This window comes from Lutjanus erythropterus, chromosome 23, assembly GCF_056507025.1.
Source record: "Lutjanus erythropterus isolate fLutEry1 chromosome 23, fLutEry1.hap2, whole genome shotgun sequence".
Classification (NCBI taxonomy): Eukaryota; Metazoa; Chordata; class Actinopteri; order Lutjaniformes; family Lutjanidae; genus Lutjanus; species Lutjanus erythropterus.
In genome coordinates this window covers 17,526,228-17,542,201 of record NC_139339.1, presented here as the reverse complement: position 1 = coordinate 17,542,201, position 15,974 = coordinate 17,526,228, and the positions used below count along the sequence as shown (strand labels likewise).

The 15,974-nt window shown below is 38.0% G+C and overlaps 2 protein-coding genes across 2 annotated transcripts in view; one reads left to right on the top strand and one right to left on the bottom strand.

The window, feature by feature from the left end:
* LOC146305961 (diacylglycerol kinase delta) overlaps positions 1 to 6,342 on the top strand; it is a 96,339-nt gene extending 89,997 nt beyond the window's left edge. Inside the window, exons 28-31 of the mRNA XM_084711596.1 lie at positions 966 to 1,055; positions 2,892 to 3,005; positions 3,222 to 3,336; positions 4,465 to 6,342. Coding sequence (XP_084567722.1) covers positions 966 to 1,055; positions 2,892 to 3,005; positions 3,222 to 3,336; positions 4,465 to 4,517 — 372 coding nt within the window. The 3' untranslated portion in view covers positions 4,518 to 6,342. The remainder of the gene's footprint in view (positions 1 to 965; positions 1,056 to 2,891; positions 3,006 to 3,221; positions 3,337 to 4,464) is intronic.
* A 5,080-nt stretch (positions 6,343 to 11,422) lies between these two features.
* Positions 11,423 to 15,974, bottom strand: part of LOC146305960 (cysteine and histidine-rich domain-containing protein 1) — a 23,315-nt gene continuing 18,763 nt past the window's right edge. The window contains exons 7-11 of the mRNA XM_084712548.1: positions 15,228 to 15,298; positions 13,969 to 14,071; positions 13,343 to 13,462; positions 12,512 to 12,574; positions 11,423 to 12,207 (exon numbers count right to left, since the gene is read on the bottom strand). Coding sequence (XP_084568674.1) covers positions 11,773 to 12,207; positions 12,512 to 12,574; positions 13,343 to 13,462; positions 13,969 to 14,071; positions 15,228 to 15,298 — 792 coding nt within the window. The 3' untranslated portion in view covers positions 11,423 to 11,772. The remainder of the gene's footprint in view (positions 12,208 to 12,511; positions 12,575 to 13,342; positions 13,463 to 13,968; positions 14,072 to 15,227; positions 15,299 to 15,974) is intronic.

Below are 15,974 nucleotides of genomic sequence, written 5' to 3'. Positions count from 1 at the left end.
TCATCAAGAAAAGTGGTGCTGTGAAACAAAAACAGACTCTGGATAAAATACAATTGGAAATACAAGAAAAGGGCAACTGGACTCTCCTCCACTCCCCTGACCGAGGGGGATAAAATATAATAATAAACTAACTTTTAAGCATTTATTGTATTATTTCAGTTTCACTGTTAAATATATTTTCTGTAGTTATTAGTCATATAATTATTCATTTCATAGCATGACAGGAATTCTCATGGAAGCCCTGAAGGCCATGGCCACCATGCTGTCACGCATCTTAAAATCACTGAATACTGAACACTTCATTTCATTGTTTTTTGAAAATATCAATAATATATGACTTTATTTAATCCTCTTTTTTTTAACTGTAGTCTGCAAAATCCAGTTTTGCATTGCAAGTTGTATATTCATAAACTGAAAATAACACAAACGCTACAACTGAATCTGAAAGTTTGTGAGGAGTTTCCTCTTGTAGTAAAATTAAACATCAAATGTAGAAGTGCAAAGATGTGACAGTGTGAAATGTGAGTAAAATATACATGTTTAGTTGCACTATGATGTTGCACATGGGCTGCAATAAATAAAGTTGAAAAAAATGTAATAAATTCATTGTTCTGATATATTAGTAAGCCCACCTGATGCTGGATTTTTGGGGGCTAATAGCTTCATTACAAAGTTAAAAAGTTCTGATGTCAATATATCAGCCAATAAAAGGAACAAATATTTAAAACATGCTGCCTATATAACTTTTAAAAGTAATAAAAATGTGAACAACAAACAAATATGCTGATACTATATATCTGTAGCTCTTTATTTGAGTGATTTGCTTACTTGTAAACAAACTTTAATGGGTGAACACATATATCATCTTTATCCTCATTTTCAGGCCATATATCACACATTTTATCGTTAGACTTCGTCGGCTTTAATGATAAATGAAAAATTCACTCATTCATTTGTGTTTTCAGTGTCTAAGTCGCAGCACGGCGGTGGAAATCGTCAACAGCAGTAAAGTTCTGCAGGCTGAGACCAAGATGCTGCTCGATGGAAAACTACTGGTACGACTCTGCAATTTCATCCACATCTTCTCTCTCCTGTTGTCTTTGTTTCCCTCGACTATTCTCCTCGACGCTGTCTGTCTCTGTCTCTGTCTCTTCTGGAGCCATTCGAGCCTCGACGTCTCACATTTCACTTTCTGCCGTCTATTTATTGTCTTTGTTCAGGTTTTTGTTTGCTGTAGCTCTATTTACCCCGTGAGGAAATTTACCTTCGTTCGTGATAACCCTTTGTGCAGAAGAGCAAATATAATGATAACATGAGTGCAAAGCATGACATGCATACAACAATACCTAAATGTTTATCCAAATTCATCTGCCTCTCTGTTCTCTCCTTATCTGCTTCGCTTTTTATCCTTCTCACTTTTGAAATGTTTATAAAGCTTTTCACACTTCACTAATTGGGCTAAAGTTTCACTGATTTTATCTTTATGTAATTCTGAGACACTGAAACTTCGCAAAGTGATTTTGCTTCCCTAAACTTTTCTGTGACAAGAGAGATAAGATGAAATGAAACTGTGATGATTAGACACAGATAGCAGATTTGTTACGTTATGTAAATTACTTGTAATTTGACAGAATTACAGGTTAACAGATGTTTACTGTTTACAAATCTGTGAATCTGCATAAAATATGAAGGGTGTCAAAATGTATGTCATCTTCATATTAAAAAAAGACCAGAGCAGATGTTTGCATTTAGCATGTTTAAATTTAGAGATAGAGGCTGTTTCTCACCTCTGCTAGTCCCCACTGTCCCTTAAATTGACACATTCCTGTCTTTTTAGGGGAGGAAAGGAGAACTTTAGGGGGAGATAGTGGGTCAACAGTATATGCGACATAAGATGGATTAATTAGATTAATTTGAGATGCAACTCAAAAGTTTCTCTAGTTCTATCCTTCATGAAAAAAACTATCAAATCACTGCTCAGTACACAAAATCTACCTGAAGCCTGCTGGTTCCACTACTTGATTGTTACTGAGTTGTGGAGAAAACTAGTTGTGATTTGTGTATTTATGAGGAGAGTTTTGGGACGTATTCCTACTGACGATTACTACTTAATGACTATTCAAATCACTGCATGATTATTACTTAATTACTTGTCTCACTATTAGCATTTTGGAAATTACTACATAAAAATGATTCATGCCTTCATAGTCTCTACGGAGTGTTGTGTCTCACTACTGATCACTATTAAATTTCTTTTCACTTCTACACAAACCCTTTTGAATTAATATTGGAAAAGGACACATTCACTACTATTTGCATATTCAATATCATGCTGTATTATAGTGCATATAAATTATTCTTATCAAACAAGAATGAGCCTACACAAGCTTTATTGCAACAGTTTTTATAAATTGATGGTATTTGTCACCATAAAAAATAATTTGGGATTGAAAATTTTTGACATTTGGAGATTTCTGCAAGAATTGCAAATTTTGGCGATTGGATGGCGAGCACTTCTGTCTCAGGGATTGCTATCTAGGAAAGCCATCTGTCTTCTGAATGCCCTGGGTCTTTTGTTTTTGGTTCTGAAGTATCATCATGCTGTGATTGTCCTTGGGGTCACTGTATACAGTGAGGTCAGTTTAAAAAAATGGTCTTAGTACAATGAAATGGCTATGGAGTGTTATTTATCCACCTCCCAGCAAGCTAGCATTTAATTAATTTGACAGAATGGGGGACGGGAATGGACAGGGAGACTAATCTGTGCCTTGTCTTTTGAAAGCAACAATCAAAATTTAATGTATAATTTATGTATAAAGAAAGAAATCACAGTTAAGTGAAAGAATTAGAACTCTTGGTGCACTGATTCACCGTCTCCTCGCCCTCCACAGTCGGATTCTCCAGAGGAAGAGGAGCTTCGGTTGACTCTGAACAGCCTCAGTGCCGAGCTCCACAAGCTGGACGACATCCACTGGATCTGTCCGCTCATGCAGTGTTCAGAGGAGGTGAGGAGGGGAAATACAGTCTGTGTTTGTACGTGTGCGAGAGAAAATCCTTTGTGTTATCACAGCCTGACTGAACGGCCAGCCAACTGCCACAGTGTCATTGCTCAGTTCTAACTAGTAGCAGCCCATCTGCCCTTTTCTGACAACCGGTCTCAAAATCCACAATATCTTTTGGTGCGTCTCCATGTGTCTGATGGTCTGAGCTTCTTTTTTTAGGACTCGGTGAGAGGCAGCAGTAAGAGCAGCAGCAGTATGAAGCTGAAGATCATACCCAAGGTGAAGAAGGAGAGAGAGAAGCTCCACAAGCAGAAATCCAACAGCTCTCTCTCAGGTAAGAGATCAGGGGCCCAGTTACAGAAACATTTACCATCTGCTTATCCTATCACAACTTAAGTTTCAAAAACAGGAAAAAAATCCTACCTTGCTATTATGGAAGCAGTTCCTAAAGTCATGTCTGTCTTCTATCTCATCTTACACCTCGTATCTTAACTTAGGAAATCCTCACTAGAGCTGTAAACTTGATTCTTCAGTTGGCACTCGACTTGTCATGCCTGTATCCTTAACAACGGCTATCTCACTTCACTTCACTGGTTAGCTAGCTTGCGAATGGACAAGAAAAGATGGGTGTTTAATTTTAGCTATGATGAGTCAGAGTGGAGGAGAGGAACTGCCATGTTTTTGGGAAGTTCTCTAGCCAATTATTGGCCCAGGATAAAGTTTGAATATTCTGACATACATGTTTTGATATTTTGGCCTGCTGTCATGGATAGAGTGGGATTTCTGATCTATTACTGCAGCCAGCCACCAGGGTGGGATCAAGATGTTTTGTCTTCATTATGTTTTCCATCTTCACATAAAGTCAGTAGTCACGAAGGAGAAACTTTTTAGTTTTTACCGATTCTTTTTCTGTTGACTGTAGGTGTGTCAGCTGTCAGTAATTCCTCATTGCATTCTGTACTCATGTCTCAGAGCCTCATTATGAGAACCATATTAGTTCTCTTTGTCTTTGTGTGTTCATTGATGTCTTGATTACAGTACACAAAGTCTTCATTTCTGATACTTTCTTTGTTTGCTGTGGGTTTTGTCGGCTCCCAAAATGTATCTTTGGGTTTGACACTCTGTATCTGGAACGATGCCAAACCACAAGCGATTGTGAGCAAGTGAACCATGAAGTTCACAAAATAAATGGCAGCCAGCGGTTTCCAATTTACCAGAGCCTCAGAGGATCTTTGAAGGTCTCGTCATCCTGAAGGAGATTGGCTCCAAAAAAAAAAAATTAAGTGCACTCACTTTAAAAGAGGTAGAAGCAGGCAACCATCTTGGTTCAGGTGGAAGTAGTTTTTTGCCGTCCAGAGGGATTTTGCAGCTCTTATGCAGCATTTTTTTTTCTTCTTTTTCTTTTTTCTTTTTTTGCATCTAAAGAAAGACATTTAAGTTTAATTTTCTCTTTCCCCTGTAGGAACTTGGGATATCAAAGGTGGGCCTGGTGAGGCAGATTCCTCGGGCAATTGAAGTCCTGCGTGAGGTGCTTTATTTCTGCCCCCGTTACAGCCAGGGGTGAGGAGCGCCCCTCCTGTTCTCCTCCCCTCTAATCGCGATACCCAGCAGTGGCCTGACGGAGGTCTGAGGAAGAAAAGGAAAACTATCTTCCCAACTTTTATGCTATTTCCTCCCTGTTTACCGTCTTTATTCGCCATTTTCACAGGGAGGATTTTTGTTTCTTCTATTTTTCTTTTAATTTATCATTTTAACGTAAGGGGCCTGGCTTTGCATCGCATCGCTTCACCATTGGCGTTGTGCTTTTGGTTCTGTTTACCTGCTTGAGTTAGGAAGTTGGCGAGGCCAGCAGCAGCAAATCAAACAGAGGACAAGGGAGGCGTGGAACCAAAGCGTTCTTGCAAACTTTTTTTTTTTTTTTTTTTGGACGAAGAATTGTGTTTACGTGGTGCTCTCCTTGCATGTCGAGTGCAGCCATCTTATTTTGTAGTTGTTACAATCTTTTAATTCTTTTCTCTATTAACTTTAATCGTTTTTTTCTGATCTAACGAATAGCCTTTAGACTTTGAGTTTCCTCCAGACTTTCGAAGAGTATTTATTTCTTGTTGCTACTGCCATGAGAACTCAAAACGGCAACAAAATGAACAAACTGAAAACATCTCAACCTTATCGTCTACTGAACTGGGGAATATCTTTAAATGTTGCAAAAAATGTACTGAGGAATGTACTTGTGTGGACTTGTATTAACCTGTGAATAATGATAATGTTAAATGATAAATTATATATATAAGATTTCACAAAGGTTCTACTACTATTGTGGTTCTAAAGTGGTTCTTAATAGGCTGTTGTCTGACTTGTGTGATCTGAGGCTATGCAGCCACCACGCTGCAAAAAATAATGCGCTTTAAAGTGAGTCATTTTATCTGGAAGTCAGTCTTTTGAAACGATCCGACTCGGGTATTTAAAGTACGGTACGACACTCTGCTATTATCGAGGTCTAAAATGTGACTTATGTCGGAGTCATTCGGTTTTAAGAACCATTTTTAGCTACAGCACCAGATGAAATGACTCAGTAATTATATTTGGCAGCGTATGGTGAAGGTGTTTGCAGAAGGAGGAAGCATCAAGGACGCATTAACAAAACATTACAGCTACTCAGTATATTACTCTGACTTTGCCATACTCCTGATTGTATATGTAATATAAGAACAAGAGTCAGTGGATATTTGATTTTGCCTTGTCTGTGGTTAAAAGCTATTATTATGATTATAATGATTATTACAAATATATATTTTTTTGTATATCTTATTTTCCCAATGGTACTCTGTGAAGCTGTCACGGCTTTGCTGCTTCCCCCTTTGACAAACTCCTTGGCCACTGTGCATATAATCAAAGCCAATTAATGCTGTTCTGTGTGTCCCTGCATGCAAACTTAGCCTTCCTTCGCCTCACAGTGAGGGCTGAAGTTGCCTCAAAACAGTTCATTTTAGCTTGTTTGTTCTAACCAGCAGCATTTACAGATATTCTTTTGTTTTAACCTGTTTGCACCTGATGGTTTTGCTGCAAGAAAACACTTATTTAGCAAAAACAACACACTCAAATGTCTGTCAAATACTTTACTGTGTTGTGTAAACTTCGAGAGCATTGATTTATACTGTAAACAGGTTGTAACAAATACCATTGGAATTATCTTGGATATGTTTGCTGCTGTTTGGAAATGGCTAAAATATTGATATTTACTTGTTAGAGGCAACTTCTACCCAGGTTTTACAGTAATGTTCTTGAGAGGAATGGTCAGACATTTTGAGAAATTTGCATATTTGCTGTGTTACTGCAAAATGGACAATAAGAATAATAACTTTTTCATCTTTGTGCACTCAGTAAAGAAACTAGCTTAGCAAAAAAAGTTAAAATTGTGACATTTTCTCCGTCAAAAGTAAAATATGGCTTCCAGCAGCTCCCAAATATGTTATTTACATTTATCTTATTAGCTAGCAAATTAGTTACAAAGAAATCCTAAAGTCAACTGGGCTTTTGGGGGGCTTTACAAAAGTCTTTGAAGCTATCAACTTGCTAGCTAACAACTGCTATGCAGTTAAGAAAAAGCTCTAATGTGTAATCCAATTGCTTGTTCTTTTACTAAAGGTGTTAAATACACACATATAGTAGATAAGCAAACTTTGAAATTGTTGGAGCTGTGATGCAATTACGCTAGCTGTTTCCTCTGCTTCCAGCGCTTTGTCATGACTAAGCTAGGCTAAACACATCATGAAGCTAACTCTGCACTGAATGAACAGAGATGAATTTTACATAGTTCTTCTCATCTGTCTGTAAGACAGCAAAAATGTCAATATTAGTTCTAAAGTTTTAATAGCTAGGATGTATTAAAGATGAAACCTGAGTCAAATGTTGTGGAGTGTGGAGCCCCATAAATGGACCCTTCCTGCCCCTTTTTACTGAACCTTGGTCAACTTTCTCCTTCTCTGTTTCCCGCACTTATGCTGTGTTCCACTCTGTTTAATTCAGAACGTTAAACTGTATTTTATGCAAACAAACACCATTGCAAGTTACCTAGTTACTAAAGCTAACTAGCTAATCAGCATCAGTCATTAGCTAGCTAGTTACATTTGATACCTAAAATTACCTAGCTTATATACATCAGTCATTAGCTAGCTACCCTTTTACAAGTTCCCCAGCAACATTTTTTTAACTATCTTCAAAATTATTTTTTTTCTTCTTTTTTTTTTTTACCAGCACTTAGCATATCTAAGTACAGGAAACAGGAAATGAGAAGGCTTGCTCAACTGTTATTGGACCATAGAGGAAAAAGGGGCAGGACTTAGAAAGTATTTCTTTTCATGACTTGTCATGATGCAAATCCAACACTTTCTAAACTACAAAAATGGGTGTGAAACATGAACATTAAGACACGCTGACTCAGGTCTGATCAAGAGGGACAAAGTTATGTTTTTTGAGCTTTAACTTGAACATTGCATCCTTGAACCAGGCTGTAAACTTGTAAAGGATCATTTCTGTGCTTGTTCCCTTTCACGTGAAGGGTTGGTTCTTGATTTTCTCAGTTATTTCCACGTTTATGGTACTAACCCAAACTAACCCTTGATAGGGCAGCGTTACTGTGAGGCGTTGTAGATGTTCAGCTCTGGTAGGATTGTGCTACTGTATCCATAGTGTGCCAGCTATACGCTCTACACCTTAGAGGCTTTAGTGGTGTTGTGCCAAGTTTGTACTGAGTTCAGTGGGTTACGAGACATACAAGGTGTGTGTGAGAGTGCGCGAGCTTCAGATGCGAAAGTTGTTGTATGTCGTACATTTCAAAGTTTACTGTATCTTGCCTTGCACTTTACGAAAAAGCAAACTTAATGGGGAAAAAAGACATTTGTGTGCATGTGTGCGTGTGTGTGTTTAAGATTTCGAGTGTTTTTTTTATTGATTTGATGACAAAAATCTTTTATTTATGATAAATGTATACGGACAAAAGTGTGTTGATAAAATGTAATATATCTAACCAAAACGTAAAAGAATGATAAATATATAAAGATGTATACATAATGTTTATTACATCAGTGGTTGTACAATTACTCCCACAGCAGCTTGAGATCTCCCACCTAACGCCAATGTTATTATGTGTGATCATGTGTCATTCCACTGCCACAGCAATGTCATTTAAATGTCTTTCCAATGTTACACCACTTGACCTAAGTCCCGCCCCTTTTTTCTCTGTACTCCAAAAACAGTTAAGCAACCTTGGTACCTTGGTCAATCTTGTCTTTTTCCTGTACAAAGGACTGACAGGGTCACATCTTAAGCTAGCTAATGTTAGCAAAATGCTAACTAACAAACTAGCCAGTGATTGACGTAGATAAGCTAGCAAGTAACCGACCATTTTGCTAATATTAGCAAACTCTTCTTTTCACGATAGATGAGCCTGGCACATAGCAAGAATAGGAAATAAGAAAGTTGACGAAGGTACCAAGCTTGCTCAACTGTCATTGGAGCACAGACCAAAAAGGGGCGGGACTTAGGAAGGGTCAAGTGGTGTTAAAATAGTATTCTAAATAGTTAAAACAGATATTAAAATAAGCCAAAGTTATTGGAATTTTCCAGTGTTATTTCAAACTACTGATGGATCGTTTACACAGAGAAGAGATGTCATATTCAGTCTATGTTTAGTCGATATTTGGGTGAACTTTGTGTTTAATTTTGAAATTGTAACATTTATTGAGAAAGACTAGATTGTGCTTTAATTAACTTTTCGTTTTTGTGCTGAAAATGAACGCAAAGATGTGTCCAGTTTGGGGAACACACATTTGTGGAAGCCATTTTGGGATAAAAATCCAGTTGCCTATGTTTAATTGTCTTTTAACTAAGAATTTCACTGTTTTTTCTCTTAAAAGCATCATAATTTATCTCTTCTTTGTCACATTTTTTTTTGTGAATGTCATTTTTTTCAAAGAGCAAAAATGTCATTTTTGACTGAAACTCTTCCACAGAGTTAAATGGAGCTAAGAAGAAAAAAAGACAGTTGAGAAACTGAAATGAACCCACAGACTACAAACACCCCACCATGTTTGTGCAACAGTATTCCATAGATAACATTTGTGAACGCACACCCTGATCTGAACAGCCTATACATATATATTGAGACTGTGTGCGCAATGCTGGAAGCCAGACTAGATGTTGCACGACCTTGTACGTTGCGAGGTGTTTTATTGTGTTATCGTGTGCAGTGTGTAACAAAGACAAAGTCAGCGCAAACCTTTGGAGATTAAATGAATTATTGAAGTGTGAAGCTGGTGTGCTTTGGTCTGATGTGTTGATCATGATTGCCCATATTTCAGCATGTGTTTAACTTGTAAGGTACGGTCACTGTAAAGAAATTGCCCCAAACTCAGCCCTGAAAATGAACCAGTAAAAAATAAATATTGATCACTTTTAAAAGTCCCCATTGATACAGAAACAGCGACAACCTCAAAGCTAGCAACCTACATGCTGAAAATAGCAAGTTACCCAAACTTGGTCAGTTAACAGTTCAAAAAATAAGTTAGCAGGGCTTAACACCGCTCAAGACAACTGTGATTGGTTTTAAGAGTTACAAACAAACATGTTTTTTCCCTTATTCCACAATGATAATGGGTTCAACCAGGCCTTTCTTCAGAATAAAGTGTGGAGGTTTCAAGACTATCCATCAAGTATAATCCTGTGTCTTGATCGCAAGAAACTCAGGCACATCATAAACTTTCTCATTTTAATCTTTGCAGCTGTCTGCACCAACTCCATGTGTCTCACATCTCAGCTGCATCTTGTTGGGCGTAAATGCTCAGTGTTTATTTGGACTGAAAGTCTAACAGCAGTAGGTGTGGAAACTCACATTTTCTAACCGGGAGATTCTTGAACTTTTCCTGCAGTGTTTTTGAGGGCAGGCTGTACATTTACTGCCACTAAACATTCACTCTGATCACAGCCAAGAGCAGTCTCCTTTTTTCCGTACTCTTTTCATCCACACCCACTGTGCACACAGCAGTGCTCATGCCACAATCATATGCATCATGTTGCTGCATTTGCTGCTTTAGTGTGGCGTGAAAGAGGTTGTCAGACAAGCATGATGCTGACGTGACATTTCAGTCTAGATGAGGGTTAAGTCAGCCTTTAGGTGGTCAAATAGAACTAACAAGGCTTGTTCTTAACATTTACATCACATACTTTATGCTCTATCAGTCTGTTTTTGGCTGGAGTAAAGCTGGTCACTGAGTAATACAATGTAGGTTGTGTTTGCTGATGTACAATAGGCTTAAATTAATGAAAAACCAAGCATGGAAATACAATTTCGGCATGACTCATAAGCTAGAGGCTAAATGTTTTGTTTACAGCTGCAGCCTATAACAACACAGTGGATACTCACATGACTCATTAGGCTTTAAATGAATCATTAATCTTAATCTTTCCTGCTTGAAGGCAGGGACGTGTGATGGATAACAACTCTGTATAGCACTGATCCAGCCGTTTATCTGTGTTGATTTTCGCTTAAGAACACCACAGGTACTAATATTAGAAAGAAAGAGGTGAGGTGGTGGTGGGTGATGGTGGTGGTGGTGATGGTGGTGGTGATGAGGTGGTGGTGAGGTGGGTTGGACGGGGGTGGGTTCTGGTGGTGTTGGTGTGGGGAGTTTCTAGTCTACCAGTCTACCAGTCATGTCACTCCCACGTCAGCAGAATTCTGCCGAGTCTCCACCACTTGTCCCAAGTCTATCACAGTTAAGTAAATTCTGGCCGGGCGGGGGTGGGTTCAACTCCCTGTTCTGCCACATAATTCTGTCCTTCCTTAAATAATGTAGGACTAATGTCAAATGTGTTTTTTGTTGGCAGTACAGTGGTACATGTTTCTGCCACTGGCAAGGAAATAATTGGAAAATTCTAGCAGAAGAAATCTTCAAGTGATCTTTGATTTCTTTTCTTTTGCCTTTTTTTTTTTTTAACTTTGCCACATCTCAAATTTACAACCACATTTAAGTTAATTTTAGAAATAAAAAACAGAGGTGGTAAAATTACACACATTGTTTACTCAAGTAGAAGTACGGATATGTGTGTAAAAAAAAAAAAAAAAGGCTGGTAAAAGTAGAAGTACAGGACATCTTTACTCAAGTAAAAGTGAAAGAGTACATGCTCTGAAATGTCTTTTATGTAGTTTTTGTCTTGTTTTGTCTTGTAACATGCTGTCACATAGTTTTCCTCTTGTTGTGCTTTCTAAAGTGTTTTTTGTCTTGTTACGTGTTTTACATCGTTTTTGTTTTTTCTTTCAGAAAATTAAAAACTCAAGTAAAGTACAGATACCTAAAAATCCACTTAAGTACATACTTTGTTACTTCCCACCATTGTATAAAAAAGATACATTTAAACATAGAAACAGACAGAGAAGTCTTTATTGAAGTTCCATCCAGTATCTTCACATTTTAAGAGGAAAACTCTTATTTCAAGCATTATAATTAAATAAAAAATAAAGTATTCAGTGTGTCTGTTGACTAGAGATGTAAGTAACTTGTCAGCAACTGCTTCAGGAGAATCAGCATCTTAAATTTACCCCCCAAAACACCACGTCATTTGGATTTATAACTTAAAAAAACGTTCAAATCTAATTGTTTCAGAAATAAACATTCAATTTTCTTCATTGCAAAAATCAATTTCAATTCAACAAACTCATTAATGCAAATCGGACCCAATCTTCACCCTGTTTTCTTTTTTTTTTTTTGAACAGTTACTCGAGCTCTGGCATGTCTTCGAAATCTCCATCTTCCTCCTGCCTTCTCTGCTCCTCCAGCTTCTTCTTCTCCTCCTCCGCCCTCTTCCTCTCCTCCATCGCCTTCTTCATCTCCTTCTCCACTTCCTTCCTCTTTAAACTCTGCATCTCCTCCTCTTTCCTCTTCTGCTCGTCTCTGTTCTTCTTCTCCTCCAGCTGCTTTTTGTTCTGCGGAGTGTCGTAGGCCCAGTCCTCGTCCTCGCTGATGTCATCGTCGTCGATGTCCCATTCCTGTTGGTGCGACTCTGTGGTTTCAGACGTGTCCTCGGGCTCGGGCTCAGGTTTGTAGTTGGGGTCTTCCAGTTTGCCCCACGCCACCTGGTCGGCCTTGCGGAGGGTGATCTCTACTTTGGATGGGACCATATTGACTGAGCTCCGTTTGACATCTGTCACCTGCAGAAGAGAAGTCAGAGAAGAGTTGAGGATGTAGATCACTGAGGAAAATTAACCCTAAATTCAGCTGTCACAGAGTCTGCTGAGAGATCAGATAACTGTTTACACTGGGAGAAAAAAAATGGTTGCATAAACTACTTTGTATAAAATTTAAAGTCACAAAGTCAAAATTTTCCTAAGAAAATGATGTATAGACTTAGTCCTCTAAAGCCTGAAACATTATACAGATATGATTGTATTAGCAACAGGTGAGCTAATCTCACCCCTCTGGTAGATGTGTTATTATGTGTTATCCAGTACTCACGCCCCAGAGGTGGAACTCCCTCTTGAAAAGCTTATTGTCCTCAAACTGGATTTGACATGAGAGCTAAAGAGACAGAGAAAAAAAAGAAAAAGAAAGAAGAATGAGAACAATCGGTTTCTTGAATAACAGTGAGCAGGTTTATTTCACAATAATGGCCACCTCACTACATATTATAATGCTTTTTACATGGCTACTCACAAAAAAATAATAATTTGATACAAGATATTAATTTAAAAATTATTTTATTGCTCCTCCCATGATCAGGACATCATCCATAGCAACAGTTCTTCAGAAATGACAGACCTTAGAATTATGTAACTGATAAATCAGAATCATCTATTTAACAAAGCCGTATAATAATTATGAAGGGTGTATAGGTATGACTTTATGGCTTTATAATATTCCAAATAAATGTAAGTAATGATTTATCGATCAGTTACAAATCATTAGTTAAAAGTTGGCCAGTGTTAACTTTACAGCTCCTCAGGAAGATGCTTTCAATTAACTGTTTGACCCCCTGATCTATTTATTAATATTACACCTGCAGAAATATTAGAAACTCAGGAGCATTCATAAAAGATCACCGGTATACTCTTTATTAAATACTAAACAGAAAGGATAAACACCAGCCGATAGGATTGTTCAGTCTCCTGCTGAATGACTTTTAGCTGATTTATAAAGCATTAGTAAATTATTTATTAACCATTAATTGTTACCTGTAGATAGTTTATAAAGGGTGCTTTATTATAAAGGGGTACCAAATCCTAAAATATATTATTTAATACAGCATTTACCCATGCATGTGTGTGACAGTGTGTGTGAAACACTCACCACCGTCCTGTTTGCCTCTATGCAGCACAGCTCTGGGTTTGCATTCTTGGCGTAAATCGTTACAACAACGTTATTTCCTGTCTGGTGCCAGTCATGTCGGCACGCCACCTTCTTCTTGTCCTGTGAACAAACGCAAACAAACATCAGTCAGAGAGAAATGGATTTGATATTTGAGATGAGGCTCATGTTCATCTTAGACATTTCTGTTTGATAATTATTGCTCATAGAAGAAATGGAGCATCAGTAACAGCAGGAACACATGATTTAGATGGAGAATCAAAGCAGAAAACAATGATCAAAGCCAGTGCTGCCAACCTGATGTACACTGAATGTGTAGGAGTGATAATTTACAGAAATATAAACCCTCATTACAGTACAGGATGCTTCATTTTTCAGTGAGGGTTATTCTGACCTGACATTTTGGGACATTGTGGTAATATTCATTCTGTAATAATCATCAGACATGTATCACTAAGGTTTGTTTGTAGTGTTTAGTCTCCTTTGCTGGGATTGAAAAACATTCAAAACGTCTCTGAACTGAGTTGAACCAACACTCAAACAAAAACTGGACGTTATAACTTGCATTTTGTTGCACGTGTAGTGTTCCTCTCAGGTGATGTGTGTACCTGCTTTGGGATCCAGCGGTGTTTCCCTGTGGTGCAGCCCCTCTGGTCCAGGAAAGCGTTGAAATCTATTGTCTTTATGTGGCAGCAGCTCCAGTACTTATACCTAAACAAAAGACATATTGTTACAGGTTGGAAACAGTTTGTAACAGCTGGAAATGGACAACATGATTGATTATGGAAGGTCAAAGGAACCATAAATGCCTCGGAAATGTAGGGTGACATGTCAGTGAGGTGTGAAAAGACACCTCGATGAGACGTTATTTTTCAACCAGGTGTTAACTGCGTTTTAACAAGACGTTATTTGCATCTGAACCAGGCATTCATTGTGTAGATTATTTGTGTCTCAACTAGGTGTTTTTTGCGTCTCAACCAGGTGTTAATAACGTTTCTACTGGTCGTTGTTTGAGTCCATTATTTGCATCTCAACCAGACGTTATTTGCATCTCAACTAGATATTATTTGTGTCTCAACCAGGCTGTTTCTACCAGGCCATTATTTGCATCTGTTAATTGAGTTTCAACCAGACATTATTTTCTTCTCAACCAGCTGTTTTTGCATCTCAGCCAGGAGTTACTTGCATTCTTTATTAGCGTCTCAACCTGGGATTATTTGCATCTCAAAGAGGCATTAATTTCATCCCAACCAGACATTATTTGCATCTTAATCAGGCGTTACTTGCGTTTCAACTGGACATTATTTGTGTCTTCACCAGGCATCAATACACAATTTATGCCTTGTTGACATGAAAATAACATCTCATTGACATGTTTTCACAGCGTGTACCTTGGATGGGAGGCCTACCCTACATTTATGATGCATTTATAGTCAATCTGGCCTCTAATAAGAGATATTCATAGAATAATACAGACTCATCGTGCAGCAGTTTTACCATACGACAGAGACCATGATTCTCATATACTTCATGTGATTCAGAGAACAGTTGCAGTTTAATTTACTTCTAAAGTCTGTTTGTAATGCTGCAGATTTGTTTTTACTCATTGATCTTTAATTAAGTGTCTGATCTTTGTTTTTTTATATTGTAGCTTTTATGTTTGTTGCTTTGCTTACATGGCCTTCAGTTTTGTTTTGTTTTGTTTTGTTTCTCCTTTGTAGCAGCAGCCTCATTATGGTCTGAAAACAGACTTATGCAAATAAAGATTGTAATTATGATTTTGTTACGGCGGATGATGCAGAATGCCTTTGTAATATGCAGAGTACAGAAGTGGAAACATGCAGCAGTGTGTGTCTTTTGTCTTCACCCCTCGTGGAAGACGGGACCTCCGGGGTGGTGGGTGCAGACCTCCACGTCTGTCTCGGGCCCCTGATACACCTGAACACACAGACACAGAGCTGATCAAAGCTGATCAGTGATGTGTAACAGATTACTCACGCCTCTCATCATCAGTCACATGAGAAGGTCACCAGTCAAGTGTGTGTTTGTTTGAAAGCTGTGTTTCTCAGTCTGAGGTTTAGGAGCTCAAGTAGGGTCATTTGTTTTGCAGACAGGGTCACAAAAGATATCAGATGTTGAGACCTGTGTTTTTTTAATACTCTCACTCTACTTAGATCATTTTAATCCCAAACAATATCCAAGTTTTTTTTTCTCTGAAAGTTACAAAACTTGTAAATTCTGAGTTTCCAAATATTACCCTCCTCCATCGGCCCCATATCTTTTTTTATCGATGTAATTGTTCCTACAGTGGTTGTATTATGCAGCAATACCCAACAAAATATGCAAAATATAGGAATGTGCTATGCCTAAAAATGATTAAGACTCAGACTTCCTCACATTCAGCCAAACTTTGCAGTTATGTATCACCTCTCAAGCACATCCTTCTCATTGACTTGTTGTTGTTGTTACAGGTGGATTTTATATCAGTTGGATAAGGATGGATGACTGGAGGGGACTTACAAACCTGTACTTCAAACCTGCCTGTAAAAAGTTTGGGAAACTGGCCTAAAGTTTAAAAGTAAAAGTAAGCATTAAGTAGACAAATGCCTTGTCA